The following is an 18,191-nucleotide window of genomic DNA, read 5'->3' on the forward strand; positions in this document are numbered from 1 at the left end:
GACATGTACTATAAAAAATAAAAATTCTCTAGTTTCCTGCTTTCCTTCTAATCTTGGCTGCATTGGTTTTGTTTGTGCAAAAGTTTTTTTAATGTAATATAATCAAAATTATCCATTTTACATACTGTAATGCTCTCTATCTTTTGTTTGGTCAAAAATTCTTCCCTTATTCATGGATCTGACAGATAATTATTCCATGATCCTCTGATATGATTATGTTATTACACTTTATGTCTAAATCATGTATCAGTGTGACATGTTGCTTCTATGTCTAGTTTCTACTAAACTGCTTTCCGGTTTTCCAGTAGTTTTTGTCAAATAGTAATTTCTTGTCCCCAAAACTGGGATTTTTAAGTTTGTCAAACCCAAGATTATTACGGTTATTTCCAACTCTGTACTGGGTACGTGATCAATTCCACTGATCTACTACCACTATATTTCATAGCTAATACCAGAGTGATTTGATGATGACCACTTTGTAATACAGTTTGAGATATGGCACCCAGGCCAACTGCTTAAAATGTTGTTGTAGATACTGTGTATATTATCTTCTTTATTCTGCTTATTTCATTCCAGGCTCATGCAACTTTTCCTATTGTTCTGAACTTTCCTTGTTCTTTACATTTAATAGTTAAAAGTCCTGATAAAACTCCTCAAGAAGGATTGCTATGGCAAGCCTGTCAACATGCAGTAATTAAGCACTTACTGTATTCTTATATAAAAAGCTAAGGATTAAAAAAGGCTAAAACAGACAGTTCTAAGACGTGAAATTTAGACAATCTTCTGACAGTAAGCTGATGTTTCCTCTGGTCTCAGATGTAGGAAGTCTTCAAGAAATGCATGTAATGAATGAATGCTTCATCTAGAGAAGCTGAGACCAGGGAGGGATGTGACAGCTCTCATATAAGTATCTGCTGGGATACATCACAGAACACATATTAAGCATGTTCAATTTGGCTCAGAGGACAGAACTAGAGGTAACAGGAGAAGTTACAAATAAGTGAATTTAAATTCAGACTCAGAAAACACTTCCTAAACAATGAATACTGTTCAAAAATGGCAAGGCTTCTGGATGCCCCCTGGAAGTATTCAGGAAGAAATTATATTACCTGTAATAATATTTCCCCTGGGACCTCAGAGATTCTGCAACTCTTGTATTTTCCATCTTTATTCTGATCTTTCGTAGAATGAATTTCTCAGTTTCTTGGAGGATCAGCCAAAAGACATGCCTCTCTTCAGGTCTCTTACATGTTAAGGGCCATTATGAACAAGAGGACAATGCAAACATAGGACCCCTTCCAAGGCTACTCCTCTGACCTCCTATTGGAGATTGAGTCTCCAATTGATAGGTGCTACTTTCTTCTTCAGAATTCTAAAGATAATCCTCAAAAGTTTCTAATATTATCACTCAAGAGCCCCCATCCAATATGCCCCTCGCCAACAAGCCAGCCAATGTTAATTAGCATTTAGAAAGGGTATTTACTAGTATGATTTAAATAAGAAAAAGATAAGTTACAAGAACTTTTTCTTTCCCACAAAAACATAAGAGTCCAAGAGAAGAAAGACTTAAGTTTGGAAAGCATAAATAGCAAAAGGATAACTCCCAGCTCCTGATTGAATGGAAGTCCCTTTCCCCTGGGGCACCCCCCCCCTTTAATGTATGTGACTGTTTTCTGGGTTCTGACAGTAGATGTAGAGTTCTTACTGTAGAATCCTAAGGATGCCTTTCCATGGTGTGTCTTCTCTGTCCTCAGATCCCATTGTAGGCTGATTAAATAGATGTATCTAGAAATGAATCCTACCTAATTTATATATTTGATTGATTCTGTAACAAAAAAAAAATTAACAAAGGTGATGGGACAAAGAGGATCTTGTTATATTAAATTGGGGCTAAGGGTATGGGACACCTCTTTTACACAAGTTTAAAAGACCTCAAATCTTGGAAACATTCCACCCTTAGCCAAAGACATCCAGCCTTGAAAACCATGTTCTGTTAGAGTACAGAATTCAATATTCCCCAGAATCCTACGTAATGCATCACTCAGCTACTTTGAGACTCCCTCTTTCTCTGTGCATGAAGCCATAGGTAAAACCAGACCACAATCACAAAAGCAAATGGCTAAGTGGAAAAAATTATTCTAACTCTTGTAATGTATATGTAAATTGTTACTTTACAAGCACTCAATTAAATCAAGGATAAAACACCAAAGAAAAAAATCTGAACTCTGGAATCATCTGAAAATACTATAAAAATTGGCTTTTTCCATCTTACTATCCTGATCTTGTTTGTGTGGTGACCCATGATATCACCAAATTTCTTTTGTCATTTGTGAGAGTGAAATAAATTAGATCACAGTGAAATTACTCTGATTCTTTTTTTATTAAGGATCCATCCAAACTAAAAATTATCATTATTAAAAGTATCATGAGAGGATTGTCACATGCAGAGCAACAAAATGGAAGGAAGGAAGGAAGGAAGGAAGGAAGGAAGGAAGGAAGGAAGGAAGGAAGGAAGGAGAGAGGAAGGAGGAAGGAGGAAGGAGAGAGGAAGGAGGAAGGAGGAAGGAAGGAGGAAGGGAGGAAGGAAGGAAGGAAGGGAGGAAGGAAAGAAGGAAGGAAAAGAAACAAAGAAACAAAGAAAAGGAAAGAAAAGAAAGAAAGGAGGGAGAGAAGGAAGGAGGGAAGAAGGAAGGAAAGAAAGAAAGAAAGAAAGAAAGAAAGAAAGAAAGAAAGAAAGAAAGAAAGAAAGAAAGAAAGAAAGAAAGAGAGAGAGAGAAAGAGAAAGAGAGAAAGAGAGAAAGAAAGAAAGAAAGAAAGAAAGAAAGAAAGAAAGAAAGAAAGAAAGAAAGAAAGAAAGAAAGAAAAGAGGGAGGGAAGAAAGGAGTGAGGAAGGAAGGGAGGGAGGAAGGGAGGGAGGGAAGAAGGAAGGGAAAGAAAGAAAGAAAGAAAGAAAGAAAGAAAGAAAGAAAGAAAGAAAGAAAGAAAGAAAGAAAGAAAAACAAAGAAAGGGAGAAGAGAGGGGGGAGAGAGAGAAAAAGGAAAGAAGGAAGGAAGAGAAACAAACAAACAAACCAACCAACCAACCCAGTGATGGGCTACTCACACCCTCTCACTAAGATAAGTAGCATACTAGGGTTTTATTGTATTCTTTGCAAAAATATGTCAACCAACCTTGGGGTAGTTCTGGACTGCCCATTCAGACAGGAAAATGATGGGCAATTATTTCAAAGCATGAATCCTTTGTAACTGACCTGGGGATTATGACTGAGTTTCCATAATTATGATTTCTTGATTTTAGTAATGAGTCTTGCGAAGCTACGGTATCTTAAGAATTAAAATGGTGGATGAAATTTTTTTTAAATGAAGCTAGCCAACAAGCATTCACTATGATTCTATGAACCAGCTTCTGTGTTGAATCCTATGGATACAAATATAAGCAAAAAAGAATGATCACTCCTTCCCTCAAGGAGCTTACATTTTAATGGGGAAAGATTAACATACACAAAAATGGCAGCTGAAATGGGGAATAGGGAAAATGAAGACAGCTTTCTGAAGTCCAGAAAGTGAAAAGTAGAGTAAGGAAATAAATAGTCCATCGGTGGGATGGAGAGCTTGAGAAGAACGTTCAGAAACAATTTACATATGAGGTCCAGAAGCACTTGACCTGGATGCCAAAGGACCTTGAATCACCATCAGTGGTATTACAGATACATTGACATGTCTAATTATTATTTAATTTGTACCAGAAAGTGTGTGATAGATGGAGGAGGGAGGAGAAAACTTAGCTAAACTGAAGATTGGCCAAGGATCATTAAGCCTTCCCTACATAAACTCATAATTTAAAACTACCCAACACGACAATCGAGAAGAAATATGGTATAATAGAATTGATGAATAAATATTTATTAAGTACTTACTGTCTGTCAGGCACTGTGCTAAGTGCTGGAGATTCAAAAAGAGGCAAGAGATGGTTCCTGTCCTCAGGGAGCTTAAAAATCTAACAGGGAAATAACGTACAAACAAATATGCACAAATGTGTTATATATAGGGGATTAATAACAAATAATGAGCAGAGGGAAGGCCCTGGAACTCAGAGAGGTTGGAGAAGGCTTCCTGTAGATGCTGGGCCCAAATCCTACATCGATATTTGCTTGCTCTAGAGTTCAAATCCCACCCTTGGGTTTCTCTTGCGTGTCTGTGGTCACCTAATTTCCTTTAAATATGAGGAGGTTTGATTCCTGAGGTCCTTTTCAGCTCCAATCTAAGAGCCCACAACTTTCAGCAAATAACCTCTCTCTGATGACCAGTGTCTTCACTTCCCTTATCTGTCTGACAAAAAGGTGTCTCTGATCTCCTGCAGCGAAATCCTTAACACCAGCTTACGAGAAATCCAGGTGAGAAAAGTTATGTGCCTGGAATAATCACTGTGCTTTTCCCAAAGCTATTTCTGTCCCCAGATCTCATAGAATTTATTGTAGAAATCACAAGAATTAAAGGGGTCCCTTTTTCTCACACATGAAAAAGGGATACCCCACAAATGGCCCTGGGGGGGGTGTGTCTCTGTCTCTGTCTCTCTATCCCTCTGTGTGTCTCTCTCAATCTCTCTTTCTCTTCCCCTTTCTCTTACTTCCTCTCTTCCCCTACACACACACACACACACACACACACACACTCTGGGTTCTCCAGAAACTGACCCATTGTGGTGGTGATGTCAGGAGTCTGTTTGCAATTAAACACAGGAAGGATATTAAAACTTCCAAGAGAGATTTCTTTTCAAGCCACAACAGAGGAAGGGGAGCCACAGCATAATTGAAACCACATCCAAACCCACTTCCTCCTTATTTACCAGTATCATCTACAGGGCACTGTTTAGATACTGACATTCAAAGGTCTGAAGCTGACAACTATACATCCTCTTAAGACCAAATATACGTGTGTGTATGTATAGAAAGACAGACAGATAGATGGATGTGAAGATAGACAGACAGACAGACAGATAGATGGATGTGAAGATAGATAGACAGACAGACAGATAGATGGATGTGAAGATAGATAGACAGACAGACAGATGGATGGATGGATGGATGGATGGATGGATGGATGGATGTGAAGAAAGACAGACAGACAGATGGATGGATGGATGGATGTGAAGATAGACAGACAGATAGATGGATGTGAAGATAGATAGATAGACAGACAGACGGATGGATGGATGGATGTGAAGATAGACAGACAGACAGATAGATGGATGGATGGATGGATGGATGGATGTGAAGACAGACAAACAGACAGACAGATAGATGGATGTGAAGATAGATAGACAGATAGATAGATGAATGGATGGATGGATGGATGGAAGGATGGATGAATGGATAGATATCTCAAAAACACTTTATGACAAGGAGTAAACATTTATAATCTAGAAGCTATAAGAAGTGGGCACCCTTGGCCAACCACATCCAGGAGCAGGGAAGCAGACAAGCCTCCTCTTGGGGCTATCCCCTCTGGGGCCCACAAATCATCAAAGGAGATCCGTAGCTGCCATCCAGGTCTGCCCAGGTTGGCCAGGACCCTGCATGCAAAGGCTTCCCAGAACAATGCTGGCATTCAGTGCTCACTCACGCTCTCCATGTCTTAGCTCACAAGAAAACAAAGCAGGGAGTTTACACTCTGCGGACCCCAGGCTTGCCATGGCAGCAGCTTTTACGGTCTATGTAACATGCACAAAGTGCGCCTTGCTTAGTGGCCGGAGGACCACCGCATTCAGAGGACCTCAGTTCAAATTCTATCGCTGCTGCTTCCTCCCCATCTGTACTGTGAGTGAGACACTTACCACCGGGGTCTCCTCTCTTTGGGGGTCCTCAGCTGTAAAATAAGACCAGTCTCTGGCTTCAGTTTCCATATGATTCCTCACTGTGGCCCTCGATCCTAAAGCCTACATTGGTCCCTCTAGACAAGTCACCTCGCATCCCACTGCTCCCCCAAACTCTCTGCAATGATAATTTACGGACATGTTGCCAATGCACACGCAGGAAGGGAGCCTCCATCAAAATGAAGGCATAGGTATGAACATAGGTAAGATGAACACGATCAAATAAGTAAAACCCCAAAAAGGAATGATTTTTTTAAAAAATGATTTGGGCCAGAGCCATGGTCCCGATCCACCGCATCATTTGCCCCTTCCTATGCTTGCTCTTCCCCACAATAATTTGCTAAGGCAAAGCATCCATATGTGAGGCGCGAATATGAGCATGGAGTTTTCTTCCTTAGAGAAACGCTGGGAAATTGCATTGGGCATCTCCCCCCTCCACTTAAGATGCCCCATGTTTACATAGCTTAGAGGTCATTTGCTCCTTTGATAAGCACTTATTAAGTGCTTACTGCACGCCAGGCACTGTGTTGGGAAGGGAAGCACCCAGAACGAACCACGGCTGCCCTTGAGGAGCTTATGTTCTACTCAGGAAAAACATCACATACACAGTTAAGCCAATAGAAAGTATAGACAACGCTAACATATACAGATGTTATTAAACATCCTCCCTCTGGGGCACTATCATCTGGGTACCGGGGCCATGGGAGGAGGGATCCCAAGAGGCAGAGAGTGAGCCTGGCAAGGTGACAGGAGACATCACCGTGAGGAGGACCAATGAGCGCCAAGGATGTACTGGGGGGGGGGGGGAGGAAGGAGGAAGCAGGGGTCCTCAAACTTTTTAAACAGGGGGCCAGTTCACTGTCCCTCAGACTGCTGGAGGCCAGACTGTAGTAAAAACAAAAACTTTGTTTTGTGGGCCTTTAAATAAAGAAACTTCATAGCCCTGGGGAAGGGGGATAAACATCCTCAGATGCCGCATCTGGCCCGCGGCAGTAGTTTGAGGACCCAACATCCTCTAGAGTGAGGGCATAAAAGGCTCAATACTCATGATGGCTGAAGTGAAAAAGGATCCTTCCACACTGAAAGGCCGCATTCGGGATCATGGAAATCATGGCTTTCAGCCATTAACCTTTTGTGCTCTGGACATTTCTGATGCTGAAAAGACCCCGTTAATACGGCCTGGGTTCCGTTCTCCATATTCCAGGCTCATCCTAGACAGCCAGAGATGTTCAGCATCGATTTAAAAGGTGCAAGAATTGGGCAAGCCCCAAGCAAATGGGAAGTTGGCCCGAACCCTGTCGTGTCCAAGATCACCCGTCAGATCCTCAACTTGGCTGTTAGAGCCCTTCTTCCTCTGACGCCCCAAAGTCCCAGTGACTCGGGCCTCCTGGCTGCCTCCAAGTCCCAGCTAAAATCCCACCTTCTCCATTAAGAAGCTTCCCTGCCCCTCTCATTGCCGGGGGTCTTCCCTCTATTGATGGGCCCCAATTCACCCAAGATGCAGCTAGTCAGCCCGTAGTTATCCGCATGTAGTCTCCCTGATTTGATTGTAAAGGGACTGGCTTTATCGGTTCTTTTTTTATCTCCAATGCTCATCACAATACCTAGCACATAGTAGGTGCTTAATAAATCCCTCTTGTTTAAAAAAAAAAAATAAGACAGGCCCAGGGAAAAAATGATCCAATCACCAATTTTTATGAAATTTGATATTATCTAGAATGTTCCTCTTTTTAGGGCCACTCATTTCCTATGCAAAGATTGTAAGATAGTTGCTAATAAATAATTCACAGATGGGATTTCCAAGGCACAGTGATCCTGAAATAATCCTGGAGAACAAATGAGGACCTACAAGCTTAGTGACCAAAAAGGATCTCAAATTTTCCTTTTTTCTAATTTAATTTTTCTGATTACATTTTAGGTTCTAAACTGTCTCCCTCCTTCCCTCACCTTCTTACACTAGAAAAGGCCCCCATTTGACACAGATATATAGAGACAGACAAGAGCTATGTAAAACTGAACCATAAGCGTGAATTCCGCCTCCAGAGACGGAGAGCTTCTTCCTGTGTCCTTTGTGCTTGATTTAAGTATTTATAACACTCAGAATAACTGAGTTATTGACCATTATTATTTGAACAATATTCTTATTCCTATTTACAACATTCACTTGGTTTCTCTTCTTTATTTCATGTGTTTCTGTGTCTTTTCTAAAATCAACCTGGTCATCATTTCGTACAGAATGATAATATTCCATAATAATCACGTATCATAATTGATTCAGCCATTAGCCACCTAATGGGCATCCCCTCAGTTTCCAGTTCTTTGCTACCACAAAGAGAGCTGCTCTCAATACTGCAGAATCTTCTTTTTTCCTGATCTCCTTAGGAAACCGACCTAATAGGGTTATTGCTAGATCAGGGAGTTATGAGTCTTTGGATATAATTCCAGATTGCTCTAAAGATAGGTTGGATCCGTTCACAGTTCTACCAACAGTGTATTAGTTTTTTGTTTCCCCACATCATTCAAAAACAAAAAAGATGGATGTTTCCAGTGACAGGCCAGGGAGCGTGATTTATTATATGTTCAATTCCTCCTGATCATGGCCTGCAAAAGGAATGATTTATGAGTACTTTGAAGGAACGGGGAAAGATGATCCTGAAGGACCTGAGACTGTTTAGCCTGGAGATAAGACTCAGGCTTGGTCCCATCTCTGTGCTCGGTTAGGGTTCGGACGTGGAAGCCATTCAGTGCTGAGCCACTTGCACCCTCCCACAAAGCAGAGCCCAGGACAGCTGGAGAGCTGCAGAGATTGGCTTTCTGCTGCTCAGAGCTTCCCCAAGGGGAAGGGGCTGCCCCATCAGCAGCCCTGGGGTCTTCCAGAGAAAATCAGATTCCTGCATGTCAGGGAAGCTACGAAGAGCGTCCCGGCTTGGGTTCGAGATGACCTTGCGACCAGGGAGTTCTAAATCTACAAGCAAAGGCACTATTTTGTGCCTCTTGAGACTGCTTATAAAACAAGCCCTAGACTTGCCCCTTCTCTAGTGATCCATTTTGCACCATCCTCCATTTTCCACATGTACTTTTTCTCACTAATTTCAAATGAAAGTTCCAGTTAGAAGATACATAAGCATACAGCAGCTGGAGGAAAGGCCCCTTGATTTTAGGGGGAAAAATGATGAAAGAAGCAGATATAAACACAGAGGAAGGGGAAGAAAAGACAAAGAACAAATCCCACACTAGGGACTGGGGAAGACCAAGTGCCACAAAGGTGGAATCTGATTGGAGATGATCCCAGAGAGGAAACGATTGATAAAGTCTCGAGGAAATGAAAGAAGGGGGGTGGAATGGGGTCCTGCCCCCAGAAGCCCAGCCAGGAAGGCGCCATTAAGCATTAACCGGCGTGGAACAAGGCCACATCAAGGCTGCTGTGGGAGGCTGGCTGAGAAGGGACATCCTGGAAAACTGTTGAGGTTAAGTGCAATGGGGGGTTGGAGGCCGGGCAATGAGCTCAGGGGCGGCTCCCCCCATCTATTGGTACTTGGGAAACTGTCCCTTTGCCTCGACCGTTGCAATGACCTATTTGGTCTCCCTCCAGTTTCTCCCCTCTCCAATCAAACCACTATTCCAAGGCAGAGCTCAGAAAATCTGGAACCTTCTAATGGCTCAATGACTAAATTAAAATCAAACTCGTTCTTTCCGTATCAATAGTTTTTCACACTCCGTCTCCGTCTTCTTTTATTACTCCCCCTCACACGTTCTGCATTTCCATCACACTGCCCTATTTGTTACTGTGTCATATAAGATTCATCTCCCCCCTCCAGGGCTTTGCATCAGCTGTGCTCCTTACCCAGCATGACCTTCCTCCTCACCTCAGACCCTGAATCCTAAATTTGCTTCACATTTCAGTTCACATGATCCATGTACCCATGTACCTCCTACACGAGTCTCTCCTGATCCTGACTCCTGCCCAAAAATCTACTTTATTTTTTCTTTTCTCTGTTTGCTGTTATCCCCGGTGGACTGTACGTGTCCTGAGGACAGTGATTAATTCGATTTTGTCTTATTCCTTTGATACATAAAGTGACAGAGAGCCCAGGTCTACTTCACAGCCCATAAGGTGCCCAACTTTCCCAAGGGGCTTCTCTGGGCAGCAACTGCCATGGAAATGTTCCTCTAGTGACAGCTCAGTGCTGATAATGGTACTAACCTAACTGGATGTGTCAACCAAAGGCCCATGTGGACTACAGAATGTCAGGAAGTCAATCACTCACTAATTTCACTAAATCCACTGATTTATTCACTAACTTAATTATCCTAAGATATTAGGGGTATAAGCAAGCTGGATATAGAGCTGAAAAGGAAGAGCCCCCATTGACCAAAGATCATCACATTGAGCCAATGCTCCAGAAACAGGACCTTGGGAGTGGATGGGATAAACTGGGGGAAGACCCCTCATGAGAATGTGGCTTGAGGCTTTGCAATAACAAGTTCAACTATAGCTAAAAACCGCAGGGCTTTGATTATCTTAGATAAGCAAACATTTCTCTCCTGCCCCCACTACCCTCACCTTTTCATTTTAGTACCTAATTTTAGTACCACATTTTCATTTAAGTACCTAAAAGGTCAAGTGTGTTCTGGGATTGATATTTAGTCTCTGAGTAAATTAGAATTCACCAGTCAGTGGGAGAAAAGGTGGAGGAGGGAACCTCTGCTATGGTCTATATAATCCTGTGTTTGCAGCTTTTACTTTGAACTCCTCAACTGACATCTTGTTTGTTGGGAGTTGCCCTTTCTCAACAGATCATAATAAATCTTTTTTTTTTTTAACTTATTTATCTGCTTTTAATTTGGATGCAGATCACTGTCCCATAAAGGGAGTTATTGTTTTATGTAGTAATCTGACCACATGTAAACCTTCTCTGCCACCAAAAATAAATAAATAGATTCAATTGAAAGGCAGGTGAAAGACTAATGGAGTGTCTTACTATGTTTTTTTGGTGGTTGTTTTTTTTTAGGGGCAACCAGGTGGTGCAATAGATAGATCATGGGGGCCAAAGTCAGAAAATCAAATCTCACTTCAGAATAGCTGTGTGACTCTGGGTAAATCACTTAACTTCATTTGCCTCAGCTTCCTCATCTGTAAAAGGAGCTAGAGGAGGAAATGGCAACGACTCCAGCATCTCCATCAAGAAAACTCCAAAGAGGTCTAAAGAGTTGGACACAACTGAAGAACAATATTTTTAAAAACATAAATGTAAAATATATCACTCATATTTTCGCATTGAGAAAAGAAAATGCAAACTCTTCTTAAATGAATATAAGATACTAAAATATTTCAGAAAGCCTAGGAACTCCAGACAATCCTTGCTATGATGCAGGCTGCAGCCCCTAAAACTTAGAAGGTCAATGGGATAAATACCCATGACTCTACTGGGCAGGAAGCCAACCCCAAGAGACCGAGATTCGTTGAAGTTCACACAGGTTCTGGAAGTCACACCTGGAATTCAAATCAGAGAGTCCAGGGTTCAAACCCCACCTTCACTCCTTATTACTTGGGTGACTCTGGGAACTCCATAGACCTGGTTGGGCCTCAGTTACCTTCTCTGCTGGATTAGAGGTCACTTATTCCATGTTCACTTCCAGCTCAAAAACTACATCCCCATGACCTTTTGAGATTGTAGCTCAAGAAAAAAAAAAAAAAAATATATATATATATATAGCTAGTTATATATATATACATATATATACAACTATATATACATACATATATATATATATATATATGCTTATTTTTCAGATGTAGATATCAGGCCTTCAATTCCTTTGTAATTTAGGATCTTGGAAAGCTGCCTGAGACCCCAAGTGCTAAAGCACATCTCAGAGGTAAGATCTGAATTCGTCTTTATGACGCCAAGGTCAATTTTCTGCTCACTGTATTCCCTCTGCCAGATCATTTCAGCACTGGGGGCTTCAGCTCGGGGAGGCCCCTGCAACTCCAGTCAACCAGAATTCTTCACTGCCTTGAAAGGAAAAGGAATTTAGGAACCTTTTTGGAATGGCTTTTCTGTTTGAGTTTAAAGCAAAAAAAATCATGGCTCTAAATCAGCAAGGGACCTCAATATATCCTTTTACTGATAAGGAATTAGATAAGGTCTAGAGAATTTACATGACTTGCCTCAGATTAACAGAAGGAGCAAATGGCAGAGTCAGAATGGAACCCTCCTCCTCTGACTCCACTAAGATTTCTTAACTTACCTATTTCTTTCTTTTCTTTTCTTTTCTTCCTTCCTTCCTTGCTCTGCTTTTATTCTTTTCTTCCTTTCTTCTCTTCCTTTCTACCTTTCTTTCTTCCATCTTTTCTATCTTCCTTTCATCCTTTTCTTCCTTCCTTCGTTTCTTTTTTCCTTTCTTTCATCCTTTTCTTTCTTCCTTTCTTCGTTTTTTCCTTTTTTCTCTTCTTTCCTTCCTTTCTCCCTTCCTGCCTTTCTGTCACCTTTCTTCCTTTTCTTCCTTCCTTCCTTTCTCTCTCCTTTCCTCTCTTCCTTTCTTTCTTCTTTTCTTTTTTTTTTTTTTTTTTTTTTTTTTTTTTTTTTGTAGCAACATGACCTTCACAATTTTTCCCAATCATTGAAAGAAGGACATCAGAACTATGTTCCTAGGTTTACGATTTGCCCATGTTTGGCATTCAAGTAGGACATTCCAAGCCGGAGCCCCCAGAGCCCATAAAGCAGTTTTCCCACAGTAAAATGTCTCCTCTCACAAATTAAATTTTATTTTGCTCTCCTCCCTTGGGAGGGTGGACCTGAAGCTCCCAGTGAAAACCACATGAAATAACCCCAAGAGCTAACTTTGAGGGTTTTCAAAGGGCTTCTCAGAAGATCTACAACCAAGAAGTGCCAGAGGTCAGGGCTCAAATCAAGCCTTTCCAGAAATGAATGCCAGGGCCCTTCCATAATGCCTCATTGTCCTTGTAGTGGCAGTGAAGGAAAAAAGGAAGAACAAACATTAATTAAGCACCTGCTCCATATGTCAGACCCTTCTAATATCTCACCCGGTCTTCACAAAAACCCTGGGAGCTAAGTGCTATGATATCCCCATTTTAAGATGAGGAAACTGAGGCAGACTGCCCAGGGTCATATGCCCAGGTAAATATCTGGGGCTGGATTTGAACACTCTCCCTGGCTCCAGACCCAGAGGTCCATCCATAGAGCCACTTTGCTGCTGGTGTCCAACTAATGGTGAGCTCACTCTTTTAAGTTCTCAGGTGACCAAGAGTTAAAGAAAAACCATTGGTGACCGAGTCTCAAAAATGTAACAACTGTACCCCATCTCAGGAAGCAGAGAAATTCAACCTGGTTAATTCAGGTCACAATATATTACAACAAATACCTTGACAGTGGAAATCCACCCAATGGCCACAGCCCAATTGTTTCCATATCTCGGTAGCAAAGTGATCTCACTGTTGGGAGTATTCCCTTCAAGTCCTAGGAGATGGACTAAGTATTTCAATCAACAGCCAGTACAACAAAAATCCATTTCAACAAAAGAAAGCGTACATCCTTAGCGTCTGGGAAGATGAGATGGCCTGGTAAGGGGAAAGAGAGTCTGGCCACTCACGTGAGGCCATTCTGTGAAATGGACCGCTGTTGTTCAGCCCTTACCTGAGATGACAGCAGGTTGCAGTCAATGTAGAGACCTCTCCCCGTCTTGTATCTTTGCAAGAGTCCTGCCATGATGGCGCCATACGAATATAACCCAGTGGCAAGATCTGTCATGGCAACCCCCGGACGAACCGGCTCTCCATCCTGCAGAGGGGAGAAAAGGACAGAGTAGAGATGAACAATCACAGCACTCTGAAATGGAAGATTAGGAATTGGAAGGGAATTTTAAAGTTCCCTTAAGTATATTCCAGGATTCTTTCAGAAACATTTTACATTGCTTATGATGAAAAATGCTCAATTGAATTACTACGTGACCCCAGGTCTTCTGGCTCAAAGCCAACCTTCTTTCCTGTACAGCCTGTGAGGCATCCCCCGATGAAAATCAGTAACTGCCCATGATGGACGCCATCTATTTTGTTTATTTCTCTCTGTTCTGCAAGCTCCCCACCCCGTTTTAAAAAAAGAAAAAGGAAAGGAGAAAACTGTGAGAAAGTTATTTATAGTCAAGCAAAACAAACTCCCGAGTTGGTCATGTCCCAAAACCAGACATCTCAATCAGCCTATGTGACAGGAGAGCGGAGTCACGTTCTATTCCCTCTAAAACCATGGGGGTTATTGTGGTGTTAGCACACCGATCAGAGTTCTGGTCTCTCAGAGTTGTTGATGTGGTTGTTGTACAAATTGTTTGCCCGGTTATGTTCGCCTCAATTTACGTCAGTTCACAGCAGTCTTCTGAGGTTTCTCTGAAACCATCCCTTTCATCATGTCTTACAGCACAATTCCAGTTTGCATCCCATACTAGCTGCATGACCCTGGGCAAGTCAACTAACTGTCTCAGTTTCCCCATTTGTAAAACTCAACTGAAGAAGGAAATGTCAAACCAATTCAGTGTCTTTGCCAAGAAAATCCCAAACAGGATCATGAAGGAGTCAGAAATAATGACTGAACAACAATAAAAGCATTCTCCTGCTATAATTTGTCCAGTCATATTTTAACTGATGGGTGCCACCTCAGTTTCCAGTTCTTTGCTACCACCAAAAAAACTATTATTCTACATATGGATCCTATTCCTCTTCCACTGATCTCTTTGGATAATAGTCCTAACAGCACTCTAATTGGGTCAAAGGATTTGTACAATTGGGGAACTTTGTTCAAAATTGCTTTGCTGGACCAATTCACAGCTCCAACAACAGTGCAGCGCCCAGCAAATATAGGTTCTCCCTAAATGCTTATTCCTTAACCTTATTCTCCCTCTATTTTCCCAAAGCCCTTCCGATATTTATCATTTTCCTTTTTTGTCAACTATAGAACCTGGGAGTGATTTAATTTGGATTTCCCCAACCACTACCATACTATATTTTTATTCCCTATCATCACCCCAGAGGTGCCTCTAAAGGGTGGTTAATAAAAATGACTAATAATAATAACATTTATATAATACTTTAAAGTTGGCAAAGCACTTTTTATGTTAGCTCAGTGGATCTTCACAACCTTGCAAGGTAGATGCTATTATTATCCTCATTTTGACAGATAAGAAAACAGACTGAGAAGTTAAGTGACTTGTCCCACAACTAGCATCTGAGGTAGGACCTAACATCCAAACTCATTACTCTAGCTACTGCACCACTCAAGCTACCTCGGCATTTATCAACTCCTCCTCTCCTATCTCAGGACCCTCCCCAGGACACTGAGCTATGGTAGGCAAGCAGGGCATCCCCAGAAGTGAGGAGCACACTCTGAGACAGCAGCTCCGTATTCAGGTCCTGGTTCCCATCTAGCCATTCTCACCCTCTTACAGGATCCCCCACTTCCTTCCAAACTCAATTCAAGGGTCATTTGCTCCAAAAAGCCTGGCTTGACTGCCTGCCCCAGTCAGTAAGGTTAATCAATCCTCCCCTTGGAAATGATTTTGTATTCCCTTAAAAGTTCATTTTCAAGACACCTACCATTGCTCCTACCGGAATGGAAGCTCCTGGAGGCCAGGGACTGGCCCTTTCATCTTTGTATCAGGACTACGGTAAGCACTCAATAAATGCTTGTTGATGTTGGCCCGTTAGATTACTCAGTGGACATTTCTTAGAACAGAGAGGAGCCAGAAGGGAAGGATCAGGGAAGCAAGAACCCACCAAAGAGGAATGGGCTGACCTCCCCCTTCCTGGAAGTGTCCAAGACAAGGCTGAACCACCACTTTGTCATGTATATCCCAGAGGGGATTTCTTTAGCCTTGAGGTGGACCATCTGGTCACCAGGGTCTTCTCCAGCTCTCCCTTTCGGTGACTCGGGGAAGACGTACATGGATTTATACAAAGCAACCAGAACCTTGAGAACAATATACACAAGCCCAATAATGTCACTGAAAAGAACACTCAATACAGCCCAGCTTTCCTAAGTTGTGACTATCAATCAGTCGACCAATAAGCACTTATTAAACACCTACTATGTGCTAAGCAATGGAGATACAAAGAAAGGGAAAAACAGCTTCTGTCTGTTCTCAAGGATCTCACGTCCGGTGGGGAGACCACCTGAAAACAATTAGGTAGAAACAAGCTACCCACAGAGTAAATTGGAGACAATCCCAGATGGAAGGCACCAGCGGGAAGGAAGGACTGGGATTGGATGGGATTTGAAGGAAGGGAAGACCAGATACAGAGATGAGGTGGGAGGTTGATCCTCTCAGTAGAGAAGTGGAGGACTATGGGTGTGAGTTGTGGTATACGCCACAGGTTTGGTTTTTCTCCTTAACAGTTTTTTTCTTAAAAATAACAGTTCCAATACCCATCCCTAGTAAATAAGGTATTTTTTTTAATTAAAAGTAAGTTTTTCTTTTACTAGGGAAGATTCGATAGGAGTGATACAGGAAATCAAATGACATCAATTAAAAAAAAAAAAAAAAAAAAAAAAAACAACCTTGGCAAGAATAAGTTATGTGTGTTTCCTGCCATGATGGGACTAAGCAGAAAATGTTCATTCTCTACAATGGTCACAAACTGAAAAGATTCAAGGAGAAAGGGCAGAAATTATGAGAATAAACCCCAGGATGTTCCACGGCACTCTGCCCAAGCAGGGACTTCCCAGATCTAAGCTCTAGGACCAGGACCGGGGCTGTGGTAGAACAGGACTGTACATGGTCCTGGAAGGAAGAAAGCCAGGGGGTGCAGGGGACCCCGCGTCACTCTTCCGATGACCACTAGAGGGCAGGAACAAAATCTGTGTGAGGCTGTGGGATGTTCCCACATTACACTCGGGCTTGGAGAGAGCGGCTGTTGCCAAACCCATCAGCCCTCAAGTGGTAACAACTCCCCACATCCACGCAGCCGCCCTCCCCCCTTCCGAAAAGAATAAACTCAAACTCTTTTCACCCCTTGATTCCAGGAATTGACTCCTTGGGAACTCACCAAGTTCTCAAAGCTGCCTAAGCAGTGGCTCTCTCAGAAATACCTTTGAACTCCTTCCCATGGGGAGAGAGGCCCCCATACCACCCAGCTAGACCTCCATCAGGCCTTCAAGCTGAGAGGAAATTTCTAGGAGCTGCCGGGGGAATAAGGACTGGAGTCAGCACCAGGGTGCAAAGCTCCCGTCTCCCGTCTGCCTTTTTCCCCCGGGCCCATCAGTGCTCCCTCCCAGCCAGCTGGAGCTTAAGGCTCCCCATGGCAGCCTTGGGCAGTACCCACACGCGACTGCCCACAAAAGCTCAGCCCTTCCCTATGCCATCTTCCCCAGGCTTAGCCCCCATCCGGTTTGTGACCCACGTTGCCATCCGAGGGGCCTGGGAAGGAGCCCTGGGTCCCCATCTGTTTAGATGCTTCTGCTGGACCCAGAGCTCAAACAGACCTTAGCACTTGTCTCATCGGAACTTCTCATTTCACAGATAAGAAAACCAAGACCCCAGAGGGAGCGTGATTTGCCCAAACCCACACGGGTAGTTCCCAGCAGAGCCAGAATTTAAACATGGGACCCTCCCATTGGCCCATACTTAGCCCTGAAGAGCTTCCCCACTAGCCCCTCCTGATCCTCTTATTTAGAATAATGTAAACTCCATGAGGGGAGAGGCTGCTGAGTTTTGCTTTATGTGCTCCATGCACAGCACAGTCCCTGGCAGATAGAGAGGCTTACTGAATGCTTGCTGAACTGAAAAACTCAAGGTTATCCCATGAGAGCAGGCTTGCGATAATATACCCAAATGAGCCCCATTTAGCCTTTCCTGCGGTGGTTTTTACAACCCTGTGTTTGGAGATTCTGATCTAATCTGGCTTGAAGGAATGAAGGCCAGCTTTATCTCCGCCCTGAAAGGAGAATGTTCTCTCTCCAAACGTGTGCTTCCTTCTGCTCTTCTGCTGTTCAAACATTCTTATCAATGACTTGGAGAAAAGCATAAATGTCACACTCATAAAAACTGCCCAGAACAGATAAACATCCTGCCTAACAGTGCCCACATCCAAAAAGGGTTTCACGAGCCCGACCCGGAGAACAATTTATACCATAAAAACAATGTGAAAACAAACAGTCTCCGAAGACCCAAGACCTCTGACCCCGTGATCGATCGTGGTTCCAGAGGAACGACACTCCCCAGGTCCCAGCTGAAGCCCTCAGAATACAGGCCCGTGTATCTCTGGAAGTGGTCACTGGGGCGAGTGGTTTTGCTTAAACATGAACGTTTGCTC

At 42.7% G+C, this 18,191-nt stretch overlaps 1 protein-coding gene across 2 annotated transcripts in view; it reads right to left on the reverse strand.

Annotated features, from left to right (window-relative positions):
- SUGCT (succinyl-CoA:glutarate-CoA transferase) overlaps positions 1–18,191 on the reverse strand; it is a 537,637-nt gene that overhangs the window by 474,954 nt on the left and 44,492 nt on the right. For both annotated transcript variants that reach the window (XM_031951830.1, XM_031951825.1), the window contains exon 8: positions 13,531–13,674. In XM_031951830.1, coding sequence (XP_031807690.1) covers positions 13,531–13,674 — 144 coding nt within the window. The remainder of the gene's footprint in view (positions 1–13,530; positions 13,675–18,191) is intronic.

The sequence above is a fragment of the Sarcophilus harrisii genome, chromosome 1, assembly GCF_902635505.1.
Source record: "Sarcophilus harrisii chromosome 1, mSarHar1.11, whole genome shotgun sequence".
NCBI lineage: Eukaryota > Metazoa > Chordata > Mammalia > Dasyuromorphia > Dasyuridae > Sarcophilus > Sarcophilus harrisii.